The sequence below is a fragment of the Miscanthus floridulus genome, chromosome 13 (genome assembly GCF_019320115.1).
Source record: "Miscanthus floridulus cultivar M001 chromosome 13, ASM1932011v1, whole genome shotgun sequence".
Classification (NCBI taxonomy): domain Eukaryota; kingdom Viridiplantae; phylum Streptophyta; class Magnoliopsida; order Poales; family Poaceae; genus Miscanthus; species Miscanthus floridulus.
This window is the reverse complement of record NC_089592.1, coordinates 19,490,540-19,509,411: the sequence shown is the minus strand read 5'-3', so window position 1 is coordinate 19,509,411 and position 18,872 is coordinate 19,490,540. Positions and strand designations below refer to the sequence as shown.

At 41.7% G+C, this 18,872-nt stretch overlaps 1 protein-coding gene across 2 annotated transcripts; it reads left to right on the top strand.

The window, feature by feature from the left end:
• The first annotated feature begins 7,675 nt into the window (after positions 1-7,675).
• On the top strand, positions 7,676-17,435 carry LOC136499251 (valine--tRNA ligase, mitochondrial 1-like). Of its 2 annotated transcripts, XM_066494964.1 has the most exons (22): positions 7,676-7,980; positions 8,094-8,135; positions 8,276-8,323; positions 8,558-8,617; positions 8,704-8,873; positions 8,973-9,045; positions 9,192-9,257; positions 9,533-9,616; positions 10,084-10,161; positions 12,270-12,353; positions 12,453-12,532; positions 12,671-12,728; positions 12,821-13,123; positions 13,234-13,404; positions 13,928-14,118; positions 14,215-14,617; positions 15,168-15,419; positions 15,500-16,000; positions 16,109-16,206; positions 16,321-16,420; positions 16,713-16,858; positions 16,963-17,435. In XM_066494964.1, exons 1-22 carry the CDS (start codon positions 7,972-7,974, stop codon positions 17,114-17,116), a joined length of 3,171 nt encoding a protein of 1,056 aa, XP_066351061.1. In that variant the 5' UTR covers positions 7,676-7,971; the 3' UTR covers positions 17,117-17,435. The 2 variants fall into 2 exon arrangements, with proteins under 2 accessions (XP_066351061.1, XP_066351062.1); XM_066494965.1 differs by lacking the exons at positions 7,676-7,980; positions 8,094-8,135; positions 8,276-8,323; positions 8,558-8,617 and having other exon boundaries at positions 8,736-8,873; positions 9,528-9,616.
• The last annotated feature ends 1,437 nt before the right edge of the window (positions 17,436-18,872 follow it).

Here is an 18,872-nt window from a genome sequence, read left to right as displayed (position 1 = left end):
CGGATGTTGAAACTCAAAGCCGTACCCCCTATTACTTTGTCCATGCTTCAGATCAAGCCGGCGGATTGGCTCTTCTCTGTGCCGCTGCTGCGGGTGCCCATCCTGGAGGTCCCCGCCGCCACCCGCACCACCCCGACGTCGCTTCGTCTCGCGGGTACGGCTCCGAGCTCCTTGGCATCGCCGCGTCGCTTTTCCGGGCCGCACCGTCGTCTCCGGAGGGGGACGCTGCCGGTGACGTAGAGGGAGACGCTGCGACGGGGGCCCTACACCGCGCGGGAGTGGCCGAGGCCATCAGCCCATCAAGGGAGACGCGGCGCGACCTCCCCTCCTCCATGGCCGGCGCGAGCTCAGGAGCAGGAGGCCGCCCAAGTTCCCGTCCCTGCGGCTGAGCGTGCGGGCTAGCTTGGGTCTGCCGCCCGCTTCCATGGCCAGCGCAAGGAGGTCACCCAAGTTTCCGTACCCACGGTGCAGGCGAGCGCGACCTCGGCCGCCGCGCGGGCGAGCGCGTATCCGCCGTCGCGCACAACAAGGCCTGCGGACGATGACATGCTCTACATGTTCACCCCGTCCTGGATCTCCACCACGGAGCCTCGTCCTCTCACCAAGTTTGAGATGCAGTTCTAGCACCAGCTCCTCATCTTCCTCAGCGGCGGCATCCTCAAGTGACGACCTGGGCGACCTCAGCGACGCGCAGCTCAATGGCCACCGGACAGCCCTATTGGAACGGGTAAAACATAGTGGTATAGCACTAGACTTGGCCTCAAATGCATAAATAAAAACTATGTCGATCATGTACGCAATCGTAACACAACAACACCTCTTTCTGTCTCCTTTGGTCTGTTTGTTTGTTATTTTAATCAAATTTGCTGCCACGTTGACAAACATAATAACATATGGTAAAAAACTTGCATTTTCTGATTATGATTTGGCAAGACTCTTGCTTGCAGATTTGTCAAGAACCTGCTCGCGTAATAAAAAAAAATTACGTACACCATGTACTCTGTAATATGCTGATGTCTTGTAATTGAAGTATCTATGCTAATGGTTTTTTTTTGCAGGGATATGTGCTCCAGAATAGACCGTGCGCATTTGGCTTCAGAAACCAAAAAATGAAGAAGAGTAGGTTCAGATGTGTCTCTATTATTTATTTTTTTGGTTATAACATTAGCATAGATACTTCAATCACAAACTGGGGCAGGGATACATTAGCATACTTCAATCACCAGCAAGGGGAAGGGAAAGCACAAATCTTTGGTTTTTGGTATCTCTGTTTTTAAGTATCTTTGCTAATGTTTAACATGACAAGTTTTAACATTCCATCCAAACCTCCTGATTTATCATCCAGCAAAGGGCAGGGATGGGATATACCATGCGAGCGCGAGCGCGCAAGACCCACCTGTTAGCGCTGTTTGACCGATTGGGAAGTGGGAGAGCTGTAACGGACAAATCGGGTGGACGAAAATTATGCGCAGACGACCCAGACGCTTCGCTCTTCACAGTAGCAGAGATAAGATATACATATGTTTTCTATATAATTCCAGATTAGAACATTAATTTATTCGTCATGTCATGTTATTCTCTGTTGTATTATCTTAGTTTTTTGGGGTCATACTACTGGATCCTGTGTGCGGGCAGGGCTAGGTTTTATTTTTTGTTTTAGCCCTTAATCAGGTTTGCCTCTATTGGATCAATCCAATAGTTCTATACATATCATCTGATGTTCACAGGAACATCAGTTGTGATTCTCGAAGGGTTGATTAAATTATTATCCCATGGCAACGCAAGATCTCATTTAATTTGCGTGAATCATAAATATATCTCAGTGATGCTTAATAACTTGACATATATGTCTTGGTTATTTGATTTGCATGGTTTATATGCTGCCGTGGCGTTACCACGGGTACTGTACTAGTCAAGAATAGGAATTTCCACCCACAACTATGTCCCTTCAGATCTGATCCGTGAACCGAGCATATCTGGTATTTTCCATCAATCTATCTACAAGGTGCATATGGTGCGTGCAGGTCACAATATTCGGAAATGGAACCGAGGCAGTGAAGAAGGCATTGGCTTCCGTTCGGACTAAAGCAGACAGCAGAGTATAATATTTTGCTGCAAATGGTGTTGGGAAATTGGGTTTTTCTTATACTATATCTCAATGGATCACACACGAGATCGAATCACTAAAAAGAATTACACCTGGCTCCCATGTCCAAAGTAAAAAAGAAAAAAAAACAAGAGGAGTAATCATTCAATCAAGGAATTCAGAGAAAGCTGGGGCGAGAGTGGAAGAGGAAGTGATGCACCACGATCGGGGGAGCCTTGTCATGATCACGCCTCTTCCTCCTCTCCTTGTCCTTGCCCCCTGCTGCTGCTCCCTGCTGCTCGCCTCCCTTGTTCATCTTCTCCTCACCTGATCCCCGCTTCTGCTGCTGCTGCTTAGCCTCTTGATCACATCCAGATAGATTACCGGCAGCAGGCGACACGGCAGCGACGGCGGCAGCGACGCAGCATCCTCCCAAGAAGCCCAGCACCATGATTGTTGGCCGACAGAGCGAAGGATCGGTCGACGATGTTTTTCCTCTGCTCGATCTTAGCACGGCCTTAACGTAACTCTCCTCAGCCGATCGATCACCTCCTGATCGTTGTTGCGTTTGAGCTCTGGTGGTCTACGTGCAGCGCTCCGATGTTCTTTGTTTGTGCTCCTGCTGCTGTGTGCCTGTGTCCGCGGATGCCGGATCGCAAGGGAGGGTAGCTTGAAGCTTCGTCCAAGAAGGCCGGGGGGTGAACGAACGAGTGCTTGTGGATATATGATGCTGACTCTGCCTTGGTTGCCAAGGTTTCTACTCGCTTCCTTTGACTCTCGGACTCGGTAGATGCTCAGCTCGGCGTCCACGGAAAAAAAAAATATATAACTAATTGCACATATTGCGACTAATTTATGAGACGAATTTTTTAAACGTAATTAGGCAATGATTTGATAATGTGGTGCTACAGTAAACATATGCTAATGATTGGTTAATTAGGCTTAATAAATTCGTCTCGTGGATTACTGAGGACTTCTGTAATTTGTTTTATTATTACTATCCGAATACTCTCATATAATACCTTGATGTAACACCCGATGTAACATCCCTAAAATTTACTCTCTGAATTTAAATATCACCTTAATCATGTGGTGGGTTCGTTAACCTGCCACTGTGCCACATGGCACGTGCTATTAGTATTTTGTTTTAATTTATTTAATTTAATTACTGGAGAGCAGATGCATTCCCTGGATTAATAGTTCTTGTGTCTGTCTATCTGGCGGCTTCATTCGGCGGAGAGCCCGGCCGGCCTGTGAGATTTCTTTACTGCGTTACTTACTCCTTCTCAAATATTTTTTCTCGAATTTGATCTGTCGCTCGAAATTTGAACGTCCGAACAAATAATTTTTCTCCAACACATAAAAATATTACACATCTTTATATTAAGATAGAGAAAATTTATTTGCAATGAGTTTTGACGGTGCCTCAAGTGAGGGTCAGAAGTAATTGCAAATGCGCTCGTGTCCTACTAGTTTTTTTTAGCCTAGACTCCTAACGTACGAGTTATAGTATTTGTACTCTACACAACACACTTACACCATCACACAAGCACATATCTAGAAACTGTAACATATACACCTCAAACGTCCTTCCGGAAATCACCAACGCCACATGAGCCTCGTAGACGACGAGCAGGTCGTAGTCCTATTATAGCGCCACGCGAATATCCAAAACCTGCAAGTTTATTTATTGAGAATAAATCCCTACTGTGGAAAAATCACTGAGCCGAGTAAGTCTCGAACTCCACACCGGGAGAGCTCACCATCCGAGCTGCAGCTCGGTCCCCTCGTGTCCTCCTAGTTAACACAAAAGATCACAAAAAAAAAGAGGTGAGTGAAGGACCGGTTGCCGCTATACTTGCTGCTGACCAGTCGGACTAGAAGATCGTTATAGAACCGAGTACTATTTAATAATAATAAAAATAAACCATAAAATATTATTAGAACAATAAAATAAAGAGTAAATTGCACTCATCGTACAATAATTATCTAAGTGGGTGCATGTTAGTCCAACAACATGTAATTTGTCCAATTTAATGTGGCAAGCATCTAGGTGTGTGTTGGTCCGATATCTTGTAATCTGTTTAATTTGATGCGAGAACTTGGCTCGTTGATGCATAAATGGTTAGTCCTGTACGAAAAACTCGTAACTCGCTAGCTCGCTCGACTCGCTCGTTAGTGGCTCGGCTCATTTCAATTTTTGAACGAGCTGAGCCAACACTTTAGCTCGGTTAATTAACAAGCTAGCTCGATCTAGCTCGCGAGGCAAAAATGAGCCAAGGTAAATTAGATGACGACAACTTGAATCAGCCCATATATGGCATGGTCCATTGGTCCAATATGATAAAACCCTAGCCTCCAACTCCCACGCTCCCACCCCTAGGCGCTAGACTTCCGCTATCCGTCGTTCTGCGCAGACATAGCCGTAAACGCATGCACGTTCGGCTGTTCCCCTCCTGAGCCGCTGCACGCGGCACACGCGTAAGTCCCTTGGCGCCTACTGCTCGCTAGGGCCTTACAATCGCAGTTTTGCTTAATCCCTTGCAAGCCAATGCACAACGATAAGCATTAGCTTTTGTTTTTTTTTTTATTTTCTCAAACCAGCATCAAATCATCCATCTTTTTATTTATTTTGCTTCTCCCAAATCAGTATTCATATGTATCTTTTACTGGATGAATAACCTCAACATGACGAAAAAATTAAGTTAGCTCGTGAGCCAAATGAGCCAGCTCGAGCTACCAAGCAAGTCGAGTCGAGCTAAGCTTCTAGCTCGTTAACAAGCCGAGCTGAGCTATAACAAGCCGAGCTGGCTCGATATCTAGCCCTATATATGGTCCAAGCATTGTAACAACATGTCTTTGTACACTTTAAATCACTGTCCTTGGAAGCTACACCCTAGCACGCTCATCTCATCTATCGCTGAGCTTGAATCGTTTACTATATTATTATCCCATTTCTGAATTTGGCCAAATATAAAAGCTTTCATTGATCTTATAAATATGAAAAATACCAAACTGTCTATTTTTCTTTCTATACTATAATATTGTTTTCACCCCTACCTAGGGTCATTCATGGCTCACTAAAGCTGATACGTGGGTTGTCCATTGCATGGAGGAAGAGCTGCAACTCTGTTTACGGATTTTTCTTATACTCAAATTCAAAAAATATAAATTTAAGGTAAGACCGGTTGCCGCTATGCTTGCTGCTGACCAGTCGGACAAAAAGATCGGTATAGAACCTCCCATGAGGAATATTTAATAATAAAAATAAATCATGAAACATTATTAAAACAATAAAATAAAGAGTAAATTGTACTCACCATACAATAATTATCTAAGTGGGTGCATATTAGTCAACAACATGTAATTTGTCTAATTTAATGTGACAAGTATCTAGGTGTGTGTTGGTCCAATATCTTGTAATCTGTTTAATTTGATGCGAGAACTTAGCTCATCGATGCATAAATGGTTAGTTCTGGACGAAAAACTCGTAACTCGCTAGCTCGCTCGACTCACTCGTTAGTGGCTCGGCTCGAGCTCGGCTCATTTGAATTTTTGAACAAGCTGAGCCAACATTTTAGCTCGGTTAATTAACAAGCCAGCTCGATCCAGCTCGTGAGCCAAAACGAGCTAAGGTAAATTAGATGACGACAACTTGAATCAGCTCATATATGGCATGGCTCATTGGTCTAATATGACAAAACCCTAGCCCCTAACTCCCACGCTCCCACCCCTAGACGCTAGACTTCCCCTATCCATCGTTCTGCATAGGCGTAGCCGTAAACGCATGCACGTTCGGTTGTTCCCCTCCTGAGTTGACGCACGCGGCACACGCGTAAGTCGCTTGGCGCCTGCTGCTCGCTAGAGCCTTGCAATCGTAGTTTTGCTTACTCCTTTGCAAGCCAACGCACAACAACAAGCATTAGCTTTTGTTTTTTTCTTGATTTTCTCAAACCAGCATCAAATCATCGGTCTTCTTATTTATTTTGCTTCTTCCAAATCAGTACTCGTCTCTATCTTTTACTGGATGAATAACCTCAACATGATGAAAAAAAATTAAATTAGCTCACGAGCCAAATGAGCCAGCTCGAGCTACCAAGCAAGCCAAGCCGAACTGAGCTTCTAGCTCGTTAGTATAATGAGCCGAGCTAAACCAGCTTGATAACGAGCCGAGTTATAACAAGCCGAGCTGGCTCAATATCTAGCCCTATATATGGTCCACATTGTAACAACATGTCTTTGTACACTCCAAATCACTGTCCTTGGAAGCTACACCCTAGTACGCTCATCTCATTCATCACTCCGCTTGAATCATTACTATATTATTAACCCATTTCTGAATTTAGCCAAATATAAAAGTTGCATTGATCTCATGAATATGGAAAATACCAAACTGACCATTTTTCTTTCTATACTATAATATTGTTTTCACCCCTACCTAGGGTCATTCATGGCTCACTGAAGCTGATACGCGGGTTGTCCATTGCATGGAGGAAGAGCTGCAGATTTTTTATACTTAAATTCAAAAATATAAATTTAAGGTAAACCGTCTATGGTCAATATGCCGCAACGATTTGATTTGGGCGGTCTCCTTTGTGTTGTCATACATCCACCTACACTTATAATGTCCACATCTCACAAATATCATTAGACCCTTAATTGTACGTACTAACATCAATGTGCAAAAATCCGCTAGGCAACCATACGCTTTCTAAAAACTTGATCGCCCAGCACATCGAGCAAAGATGTCGTGGCATGGCCTGGCTCGTGCACGCTCATGTCTTCGCTTGGCGATGTCTTGCACGTGCGTGTGGCACGTCCTTCAGCTTTTCAATAGAACCACACATAGTTTATCTATTTAAGTTGAGTCAATATTTAGTCAAAATTCATACGAGACTAAACTATATTGCACTGTAACATTTAACATGGACTAAGATTTATTTGATTTTGTTGAATTAAGAGTAGACCAAGCCTAAATTAAATCTAACAAGTAAGAGATCAAGCTTGCCTGCAAATGAGTCATTATCCCAATGGCATCAAACACATGTGCTTGGACCATATATGCATCAATGAGTCAAGTTCTCGTATAAAATTAAACAGACTACAAGAAGTTGGATCAACATGCACCCACCTAAATAGTTGTCACATTAATTAAATTGGACAAATTACAAGATGTTGGATTACCATGCACCCACTTCGATAGTTGTTGTATAATGAGTGCAATTTACTCTAAAATAGAACTAGAGAAGTTTCGAGCGAATAATACCACAATATCACAAGATCACGGATACTTGAAAAATGCTATTAAATATATAGAACAAAAATACAAACAAAGATAGATAAAAAAATAAAATATAAGTAAAGAAAATACAAAACGCAGAAGGAACATGAAAACAGAAAGGTAAAAAACACACGTAACATAGGAACAAAGAAAGAAATGTAAAAAAAAGGTGTCAATAGACAGCCCAACCAAATATTAGACAGCCCAATATCAAATCATCATCAATCTGTCATAGAGAACAAAAAGATGGTCGGAGATAAATGGACTTCATTAAAGAAAAAGGCCCATCAAACAGCTCAAAGCCCAAGTCCCCGACACCTATCCCTTGCTCGGTCTCTCCCGCATGGCCGCATATCCACCGCCGCCGCCGCCGCTGGTTGCTCTCCCGCATCTCTCTCTCCCTCTGAGTCTCCTCTAGTCGCGCCCGCCGCCGTCCGCACACGCACGCGCCCGCCGGCCGCCGCTCCTCCTCCCCCACCGGCGACCTCCGCCCGCACACGCCTAAACCCTAAACCCTTCCGTATTCCACTGTCCGTATTCCACCCTTCCTGCTGCCGGCGGCAGCGGCGCAGAGAAGAGCCAATCCGCCGGCTTGATCTCAAGCATGGACAAAGTAAGAAAGGGGGCGCCGATCGAGCAACCCGTCCATCCGCTGCTGCTTCTCGTGGGGATCCCATCTCTATGTTTGTGCCTTTGTGGGACTGATTTGAGTGTGGTTTTGTGCAGCAACCTGATGCGCAGGGGGCGGAGAAGGTTGCTGAGGAGAAGGTTCGTGTACTCACTTATCTCACCTTGTCTCACGGAAATTAGGTCCTCCGGGAGTACTTGGCACCTTTGTGCAGTCTGAACTGCATTTACTTTTTGTTCAAGTTAGATATTCTATTCACTCATTTTTTTTATTCATGCAGCAACTTGATGAGAAAGAGTTAGAAAGGAAGCTGAAAAAAGATCAAAAGGTATCAATCAAATTTTGTCTTGCACTGCTCTCTGTACTAATTTCCCAGATATATTCTTTTGACTTGGCTCAAACGGGTTAATTGGTGGTTGGATGGCCTGCAAACGGTAGGGGTAGCTAGATCATACTTAACAGTAACTTCACAAAGTCAGAAATTATCTGAATTGAGATCAGGCTGTTTTGTTATCATGTATGTTCTAATCATTTATTTATGGGTTAAATGTTATGCTCGCAGGCAAAAGAGAAAGAAGAGAAAAAACTTAAGGCAAAACAAAAGGAGGCGGCTAGGCTCCAGGTTTGAATATAGTACTCTAATCTGTTTATGACTGAGGAGATGATCCAGATGTCTGGTAAATGAAATGCTTCCTGGATATGACTTAGGCACAAGCAACCTCAGACGGAACAAGGAAGACTGAGAAAAAACAAAGGAAGAAAGCTGTGGAGGATGAAAATCCACTGGATTTCATAGACCCAGACACTCCTAATGGGTGGAAGAAATTGCTTGCACCTCAGATGGCCAAGCAATACAGTCCAAGTGCAGTTGAGAGATCGTAAGATGCTTGATTAGTTCTTTGCATTTTGTTGAATTTTATAATTCCTAGCATTGGAAATGTCTGGCTCAACTGCATGATTTATTTTATTTTATGCAGATGGTATGCCTGGTGGGAATCATCAGGATATTTTGGGGCAGATCCTGCAAGCACAAAACAACCATTTGTTATAGTAAGTGATTCATGCTCTTGAACAGTTGTGCAAGATAAGCTAGAAGCTGATTTAGCATACTGCATCTTTTGACATCACTGTAGTGCTTTTATATATTGTCAAACATTGGTTAGCTTCCAACAAAGAGTTGAGTTATTTCTTTTCAGGTTCTGCCACCTCCAAATGTGACTGGAGCTCTTCACATTGGCCATGCACTTACAGTGGCTATAGAGGTGTTGTTTTTTTCTTTTTTGGTACAGTGATCGTTATGTCATGAAGGGCGGGCCTGGTGCAAGCGGTAGAGTCTTACCGCTTGTGACCGGAAGGTCCCGGGTTCGAGTCGCGGTCTCCTCGCATTGCACAGGCGAGGGTAAGGCTTGCCACTAACACCTTTCCCCAGACCCCGCAAAGAGCGGGAGCTCTCTGCACTGGGTACGCCCTTTTTTTATCGTTATGTCATGTTAATGGTATAGACATTGACTATACAATGATTTTGTAACCAGTGCAGGATGCTATGATACGCTGGCGTAGGATGTCAGGCTACAATGCCCTGTGGGTCCCTGGAGTGGACCATGCTGGCATTGCTACACAGGTATGCATTTAGGAATTTGTTTACTATCAGATGATGTTTATATGATGAAACATACGGTATCAGATGATAGAATTTGTCATTCAAGTTGCGGAACAAACATGTATCGACCCATTCTGTCAGTGATAATTAACAATGTACTTCCATTAAGAAATCCTCAACAAGGTTGTTGGGACATGTCAACAAACCCCTTTTCTGTATTTTTAGTGAAACTTTTAAAATAATGTTTTGAATCACATTTCCTACTTTTGGATTTGGAATTTACTGTTTAGCAATTGCTCATTCATTAATTGCATAGTCCATAGCATTTTTGTCGCTTATATTCCCTTGAGCAAATTAATACTGTATTTTTGCTCATTTCAACTTGTATATGTTTTAACTTAGCATTTGTAGTTCAGACTTCTTGTTTGGACAACAGAGTACTTCAATTTTTTGTACATCGTTTTGACATCTGTTCTCATTTATATCAGGTTGTTGTAGAAAAGAAACTTATGCGTGAAAGGAAGCTGACAAGGCATGACATAGGGCGTGAAAAATTTGTTTCTGAAGTAAGCACTTCTTTTGCATGACATATGATTATACTAGAACTAAACAGTAATGTTAATATCTAAGCAGACATTGATATAGTAATTCTCATTATCAGCGTGGAGTCAACACCTAATAAGATTAGGATAAGTAAGAGAGTTGTTTTTGTCAGTTCGTTAGCAGCAGTGTCCTGTTAGTTGTAGCAGCTCAGCACAAATCTGCATTGTTCCTTTGACAGATCTTGTTGGTAGTAGCAGCAAGCTCTTTTTCCAAAAGACCAGTACTTTGCTTTCTAGCCACTGCAGATTGTGCAACAATTATCAAATCTAATAAACAATCACAATAATGAATCAATGTAAGAGGAACTATTTACATTGTTTAAAGTCCACACCTTAGGTATCTGAACCGCTACTTGTCCCTCCTGACAACTTCACATATATTGTCAAACAGGAAATCTTAATATAGGAAGGAGAGGGTTACAGTAAAAAAACTTTTTCAACCAGAAGACTCTACCTGTACAGAGGAAATTTCTAATTTCAGTACAAAATGATACACGATTGAGATCATAAATATTACCTAGCCAAAGAATATTACCTAGCCAAAGTCATATATGCATATGAAAAAAATTAGCAGAAGCATGACCCCTGTAGAAGAAACATCAGCATTCATATTTGGACCAGACTACCAGAGCCATTAGAAAGATGCAGAAGTTCCACTAGTAGAGTGATTGTAGAAATGAAATGTTCAATGGTAGTCCGAAGATTAGCCTGACCAAATGCAGATAAGGGAAAAATGTTACTCCTGTGTTAGTGTACATAGGTCAAATGTGTTTCAAGTTTTTCTACAACCAAAGATCTAGATTATACTTTGATAGACGCAAGTTGATTAGAAGTAGTGTGCCCTGGCCGCTTGGTCGTGGTGAAGCTCAACACCGTGACTTTGAAGATGCATCACAGATTCATAGGTAAATCAATCAACACTCGGCAGGATTCGAATCAAACTAATCAATCGTGAGCTCAACTGCCAAGAACCGTGGCAAGCATGCCGTGGTGCTGTACCCGATCCAACGCCAGGCTCCACCTGCTGGATCTGCTGCTTCGGCGGCCACGAGGCACCAAAGCATAAAAAACCCCATGAGATCAAGTCCAAATCCACCCCCAGCAAACCCTAGGACCTGAAAGCCCCCGCATTTCTCACCTTGAGCCTCTTCGGGGGAGACAAGGGGGACGGTGATGGGACCTCCGCTTGATCTGCGCACTGCTGGACATCGCAAGCTCCCCCATGCCGCAGAGGCTGCATGGCTTCCCATGCTCGAGCCATGAAGGCACTCGTGCCGGGAAGAAGAGGGCGTGGGGAGGAGAGGGCAGGGAGGAGCTAGTGCTTCCTTCTCTGGCACTAACCATGGCCGCCATGGGAACCGGTGAGGTCCGCCCGATCTGCGTGACACCGGATCTTGCGCGGCGCCAGCGCTTCCCCGTGCTGGAGAGGTAGTGCGGCTTCAATGCTCGAGGCCTCGAGCTATGGCGGTGTGGAGGCTGGGCCGGAGGAAGGGCAGGGAGCAGCGGAGGTGCAACGATGGCGGCGGGGTGAGGAGAGTACGAAGAGAGGGACGACGCAGGGGGCGCTGGGTCGGGCTAGGGCTGCGGGGGGCACTCCGCAAAACATCAGGGGGTTATGCAAAAAAGGAACAAGTCTCGAATTTCCTCTTCTTCACGTCAGAATAAACTTTACATCAGGGGTTTACATGAAAAATATCTCAACGTGGACACTGTTTATGGATCATCAGCCGTACTGTGGGTTGTTTCTAAAGAATTCAGGGGCTTTTTCTGCAAGATGGACCGAGACAGGGGCCGAGCCATGGAAGGGCCACGAGGCTTCAAATTCTGTGGTTGAAGCAGAGTCGAGTGGGTTTTAAACAACCCTGATGTGGGCCAACTGCTTCTCTATCCATTATTATTTTACCATTAATAATGGACTCAGTCTCCTCTGTGGTTCGGAAACATCATAGTTACTGCTATGTTCTGAAATGAATGTGTTAGTCTGCCTTTTCTGATTCCTTAATCCTGCTCCTGATGTATCATTTTTAGGTTTGATGTTTGCTTATTCCATTTCTTTATCATCTTACAAACAGGTACTCAAATGGAAAGATCAATATGGTGGTACCATATTGAATCAATTGCGCCGGCTTGGGGCTTCACTTGATTGGTCCCGTGAGGTAACATACCTATTTGTTTTGGTTTGGGAAAAAAAACATGTCTTGTGCTTGAACCATGCATATTAACACATAGTAACTTCATTCCAAACTTGGCACCAGGCTTTTACAATGGATGAACAAAGATCAAAAGCCGTGACAGAGGCTTTTGTCAGGTTACACAAGGAAGGCCTGATATATAGGTCAGTTTCCTCACACTTCTTATTTGAGTGTTAGAATGAAATATTTCACAATTCAGTTTGCTATGATCCTTTACCTGTTCCTGTTTTTCAGTTGGCAACCTTGTTGTCACATCTAATGAATTGTTTATTCCTTTTCAGAGATTATCGCCTTGTGAATTGGGATTGCACACTTCGAACTGCAATTTCCGACATTGAGGTTGATGGAACTTTATATTATTTATGATACACTTTGTGATCCTTTGTACACATGATTAGATGATTTTCTGATGGAAAATACTGTTTTGTCAGGTTGATCATATTGATTTTAAAGAAGAAACTATGTTAAAGGTCCCTGGTTATGCCAATCCTGTACAGTTTGGTGTATTGATATCTTTTGCCTATCCTCTTGAGGAAGGACTTGGTGAGATTGTTGTAGCAACCACCAGAATAGAAACAATGCTGGGCGATACAGCAATAGCTGTTCACCCTGAGGATGAAAGGTATAAGCATCTGCATGGAAGATATGCAGTCCACCCCTTCAATGGACGAAAACTCAAAATAATCTGTGATGCTGAGTTAGTTGATCCCACTTTTGGTACTGGGGCTGTCAAGGTAAGACCTGCTGCTGAGGACTACCTTTTTATCATCTTATATGTACCTACCTGTACTTTCCTCATATCTATCCTCTTAGACTGTATTGTTCTTTGCTGTTTTTTTTGCAGATTACTCCTGCCCATGATCCAAATGACTTTGAGGTTGGAAAGCGTCATAACCTTGAATTCATCAATATATTCACAGATGATGGAAAAATAAATAGCAATGGAGGTGCACAATTCGATGGAATGCCAAGATTTGCCGCTCGTGTTGCTGTTATTGAGGCACTGAAGGAAAAGGTATTATTACTGGATTTGCTTAACTATCCATGAAAAAAAGTATCTGAAAATAGCTGATTATCAATTGCTTTTTATGATTATATGCATTGTAATATGTGGAATTGCGTGCATAATCTAACAGTGAAAATAATAATAGTGAAATATCATGATTGTTGTGCCATAATCGTGTTTTATGTATTTATTTTGTAATCTGTTGTACAAAGAAAACAATCAGTATGAGTCACATTAGTCTATATTCTAGCATGAATTACTTTCAGTTCAGCATTAGTATTGGAAACAGCTTATCATTTAATTTCAATAAATGTTGATTCTATTAAAATTAGCGATTGCATCAGGTATTCAGGTTGGGATCGGCTATCCATAATTACGATTTTTCTTGAATCTCATGTCTTACATATATCCTTCGCACTGGAAATTATGGATATCTTATTTGATAGTTTCATCATTTTTTAAGACGTTGGTCTTTGCCTTCTTGTTTTATATATGGATTTTGATTGTAACATTTTTTATTCTTGTAATTAAGGGGTTGTATAAGGACACAAAGAAGAATGAAATGAGTTTGGGCGTTTGTTCGAGAACTAATGATGTAGTGGAACCTATGATAAAACCACAGTGGTTTGTTAATTGCAGCACCATGGCCAAGGCAGGCCTTGACGCTGTAAGGTCAAAAAAGATTGAAATTATTCCCCAGCAGTATGAGCAAGACTGGTACAGGTATTACATACAATGTGTTGTCACTTGTAATTATCATGTCAAATGAATGAGATAAATCTGAAATAAATGACCTATCCATTACTGCCGTCTTTGCAGATGGCTTGAAAATATACGTGATTGGTGTGTCTCGAGGCAACTTTGGTGGGGACATCGTGTACCGGCATGGTATGTGACACTAGAAGATGATCTGGATAAAAACCTTGGTTCCAACAATGACCGCTGGATAGTCGCAAGAAATGAAAGTGATGCAAACCTTGAGGCACAGAAAAGGTATCCAGGGACGAAATTACGTCTAGATCAAGACCCTGATGTGCTGGACACATGGTTTTCATCTGGTCTTTTCCCCTTAACAGTACTTGGTTGGCCGTCTGATACCGCTGACCTCCGTGCTTTCTACCCTACATCGGTACTAGAAACTGGACTTGATATTCTCTTCTTTTGGGTAGCAAGGATGGTGATGATGGGAATGCAACTTGGTGGTGATGTGCCATTTCAGAAGGTATGACATCAGTCTTCATTTCCTTAGCAGTCTATTTGTTCATGTTAGGTACTCTATTTAAATCCTATCACTGTCTTTTATGTCCCTTCATGTGGTTAATTTATGTAACATTATAATCTGATCAAGAAGAGACACATGCTAGAGCAATGGTCAATCTACCCACAATACTGTGGATGTTTAATCAAGTTATTAGAAGTTTGTTAGATCAAATAAGGACCTGCCCATTTTAGATTATTCGTTACTGGTTTGCGCCGCCCTTCATCTCTACAGGCCACACTGATATTTAACATATATTGTTCACGTGCTTTGGTCACATCATTCATTAGCAAACCGTGGTGTCTGCATTTCTGTTGCAGTCTATAAATTCATGAAGCCACCATATTTTTTTTTTCTGGCTGCAAATCATTCTTTTATTTTTTAGCTCAATTAGCAAGTCACCCATATACCGGGCATCTACAAAAAAAAAAAAAAAAAAAAAACACAGTCTAGTCAAGTATATTTCCTAATCATCTCTTATCCGATGATCAGTAACCATGTGCTCTCTTCTCAGGTTTATTTACATCCTATGATTCGGGATGCACATGGCCGAAAGATGTCAAAATCACTTGGTAACGTTGTTGACCCTCTTGAGGTGATAAATGGCATGTCACTGGATGGTCTTCTGAAACGTTTGGAAGAAGGCAATCTGGATCCCAATGAACTAAACATTGCAAGAGAGGGGAAGAAGAAGGATTTTCCTGATGGCATAGCAGAATGTGGTACCGATGCCCTCCGCTTCGCACTGATATCGTACACTTCCCAGGTTCTTATGGCAGCCAGTTGAGTTTTTTCATGTATAATGTATTATACATGCTCTTATACAATCTCTTTTTCCCCCCTCAGTCTGACAGGATAAATCTTGATATCAAGAGGGTGGTTGGTTACAGACAATGGTGCAACAAATTATGGAATGCCATCCGTTTTGCGATGGGCAAACTGGGTGATCATTACATTCCCCCGGCAACTGTTGATGTGTCTCTTATGCCACCAATCTGCAAGTGGATACTCTCAGTGCTTAACAAGGCCGTTGGGAAAAGTGTTACTTCTTTAGAAGCATACAAATTGTCTGATGCAACATCTGCTATATACTCTTGGTGGCAGTATCAGCTATGCGATGTATTTATAGAAGCTATCAAACCTTACTTCTTCAACGATTCTCAAGAGTTTGAATCAGCAAGAGCTGCCTCCAGGGATACCCTGTGGATTTGCCTGGAGACTGGTCTGCGCCTGCTCCATCCGTTCATGCCCTATGTAACAGAAGAGCTCTGGCAGCGTCTTCCACAGCCCAAAGATTCCTGTAGGAAAGATTCGATTATGATTTCAGAGTATCCATCTCTTGTTGAGGTAATACCTGTGCCCTAAAGAAGATTGTTCTTGTAGGAAATATTCAATTATGATTTGAGGAAAGAGTAGTACTTATTACCTATGGGAACATATGGTTCTTTATGATAGGAATGGAGTAATGGCGGACTTGAAAATGAAATGGACATTGTCTTGGATGCTGTGAACAAAATAAGGTCTCTGAAGCCACCAACAGATTCAAATGAAAGGTATGTATACTGCGATCTGTTTTGCTCTGTGTTTAGTATTTGCTTGGTTTATTCATCAACCTGCTGCAAAATGGAGTAATAGCTTATTGATGTTTTATTTTTTATTTTTTATAGACGTCCTGCTTTTACACTTTGCCGAGGGCAAGAGATCGCTGCCACTATCCAATGCTATCAATCTCTAATCGTGTTTCTTTCTTCCATATCGCATCTCAAGGTTATGCCTTACACTTTTGTATGACTATTTGTGTTATTTTCCAGAAAATCTTTTCCCTTTCATCATCTACAATCATTTTATACTTTATGGATTGGTATTTATTCTGAAACCTAAATGGAGTTTTGTGACCTCAAATAGCTATTGTTACCCACTGGTTCTTCCCAAATAGCATTTCTTCATGTCTTTCTTTATCTGTTAGCATTTATATGCTACCTACGCTAGAAAAAATTTTAGATCCACCTTGAGTTAAAAGGTCCTGAACAAAAGCACTGATCTGTTATTGGTACTTCAGATCCTGACAGAGAACGATGAAACTCCAGCCGATTGTGCAACTGCTGTTGTCAACAAAGACTTGTCTGTGTACCTTCAGCTCCAAGGAGCTTTAAATGCAGATGCTGAACGTGAAAAGCTAAGGAAGAAAAAAGATGAAATTCAAAAGTAAGTGCACTTGTCTTCTTAGGTCCATTTTCTCGACAGTAAATATGCTCATGTTTCAGTGTTCTTCAATCTTATTGGTAACCTGTCTCTTATCATACACGCAGGCTTCAAAATGCACTGGCACAGAAAATGGACGCCTCTGGCTATCGCGAGAAGGCTCCACAGAGCGTGCAGGAAGAGGACATGAGAAAGCTCACCGCTTTGTTGGAACAACTAGAGGTCATCAGTGAAGCTGAGAAGAAATTAGATTCAAATTGAGTCTGACCTACTGACCTCTGTGTTGACGACGCCCTGGTTGTACTGAAGTTGGTCCCCACATTTTTCTTGTTTGCAAAAAGCTCAGCTATGTTCTTATTTGCTCAGGTTTACAATTGATAGTTAAGATGGAAGTCACACTTTCGCAGCGTGTAAGAATATTCAATGGCTATACAAAACCTTTTTTTTCGGATGTTCGATTTTGTAAGTTAGAAACATCTGATGATGCATATGGAAACTATCAGAATATGCAGTAGCTGTACTATTATGAGTGTTTGGTTTGGAGTGGTGCGTCATGAATCCATTCATCAAATTTATTAGAGTGACCTCATTCCACAAACTGTACTATTTAGGCCCTGTTTGGTAGCTGTGGCTTCTAAAAAACTGCTATGAGATGTGGGTTGTGGAAAAGTTGTTGAGAGCTGTGAGAAAAGCTGAAAGCTGTTTTGTTAGAGCAGCTGTGAGAAAAGTTATATGCAAATTGCTCCTAAAAACCTAATTTATTCACTGATTTGCATGTAAATGACTTTTGAAAAGGAAAAAAAAAACTTTACCAAGTTTTGCATCCATCATTGTGATATGGTCCACATAAATAGAGAATACCATGTTACAAAAGATAATGGGCTCATACAATGATACCATCCACAACATAATTATTATCCCCCTCTTACACTAACATAAGCATCTGCTATCGACTCTCATCTCCTTGGGTTGGTGTCGTGCCACTTGTTGGTTGAAGCAAGTATTGCTCATCAGCGTCACATTAGAGAAGTGTATATCATGCAAATTGTTGTCATGAATAAAATTAGTCAACGCCATACAAGCAAGAATGATAAGTTTCTGAGTACGAGACGAGAAACTTTGGCATGCCTTTCAAAATACGCTACTTCTTCAATACTCTGAGAGCCAGCTCAATGACATTTCAAAGGGATAAATGCAAGAAATTAAACACCTCATACTTACCTTGAGGCGGCTGAAATTCTGGTACATGGTATGGTATGTGCTTCCTTTGAACTGTGTTCACGGGAAATGGGAAAACTTGTAAGGAAATAATATGTTCCTATAAAACCAAATTAGTATAAGGAAATAATAATACAAGTATTGCTAACTTAGTAAGGAACTGTGTTCACGGGAAATGGGAAAACTTGCCAATGCATGATTGAGCATACCTGTGTCATGTGCAGAACCCAGCCAGCAACCGTAAAGATAAATATTATGTCAAAGTCACAAAAAGGTACCACATTCTGAGATGTATATCCATGACCGCATGTGTGGTTAACCACTTCTTCTGCTGGCTAAGTGGTATTAGTGTATTTAGCAGCGAATATAAGTTTAATAAAGAAAACTAAGACTACTAAAAATACTTATATACAATAAATATAAATATATATTGACTATTTTTGTTTTACACATTGGTAAATAATTTACTACTAAGTAGGATGTTTTGGCTTTTTTAGGTACGTTGCTTTTACTATGGATTTAGATATAGTGCATATCTAAATACATAGCAAAACCAACGTACTTAGAAAAGGCAAAACATTTTATGTAATTTGGAATGAAGAGAGTAGTAAAATAAAACAATGCATTGCACAGACCATTTTTTTCATCATTTTACTGCCCTATTGTTTACTCCCTCCGTCCCATAAAAAGAGTCTTTACAGGGTTCGTGTTGGTCAAACTTTCTAAGTTTGACTAACTTTGTAGAAAATATTAGTGACATTTATATCTCTAAATATTGTTTTAGGAAAATATATTTAAC

What these genes read in the sequence shown, in the direction of transcription:
- LOC136499251 (XM_066494964.1), top strand. An exon ending in CACTTACAGTGGCTATAGAG is followed by an intron (nt 9,258 to 9,532) that starts GTGTTGTTTTTT and finishes TAACCAGTGCAG; the next exon opens with GATGCTATGATACGCTGGCG. An exon ending in AAAAAAGATGAAATTCAAAA is followed by an intron (nt 16,859 to 16,962) that starts GTAAGTGCACTT and finishes TCATACACGCAG; the next exon opens with GCTTCAAAATGCACTGGCAC.